Source organism: Penaeus monodon, chromosome 34 (assembly GCF_015228065.2).
Source record: "Penaeus monodon isolate SGIC_2016 chromosome 34, NSTDA_Pmon_1, whole genome shotgun sequence".
In the NCBI taxonomy this organism is placed as follows: Eukaryota; Metazoa; Arthropoda; class Malacostraca; order Decapoda; family Penaeidae; genus Penaeus; species Penaeus monodon.
The window spans coordinates 26259747-26260036 of record NC_051419.1 but is presented as its reverse complement, the minus strand read 5'-3'; the positions used below and the strand labels follow the sequence as shown (position 1 = coordinate 26260036).

The 290-nt window shown below is 44.1% G+C and overlaps 1 protein-coding gene across 1 annotated transcript in view; it reads left to right on the top strand.

Annotated features, from left to right (window-relative positions):
• Positions 1 to 290, top strand: part of LOC119594865 (ionotropic receptor 93a-like) — a 36843-nt gene that overhangs the window by 15528 nt on the left and 21025 nt on the right. The window contains 1 exon segment of the mRNA XM_037943945.1: positions 50 to 209. Coding sequence (XP_037799873.1) covers positions 50 to 209 — 160 coding nt within the window.

Genomic DNA, 290 nt, shown 5'->3' with positions numbered 1-290 from the left:
GTATTTTGGGAAAAATAAAAATAAAGATATTTTTTTTTTCTTTTCACAGGTACGTCGTCCGGCCGCCTTCTGATGGAAAATGGGGGACGGTAGAAAACGGACAGTGGAATGGTATGGTGAAGATGATAATGGACAAGGAGGTGAGTGATAAACGAGGGAGAGGGAGAAAGGTGATGATAGGGAGAAGGGAAATGGCGATTATTGGAAGAGAGAAAAGAGTGATGAGGGAGATGAGGAAGAGGATTGAAAAGCGAGGCTGGGAGTGAGAAAGTGAGGGAGAGGGAAGGTAA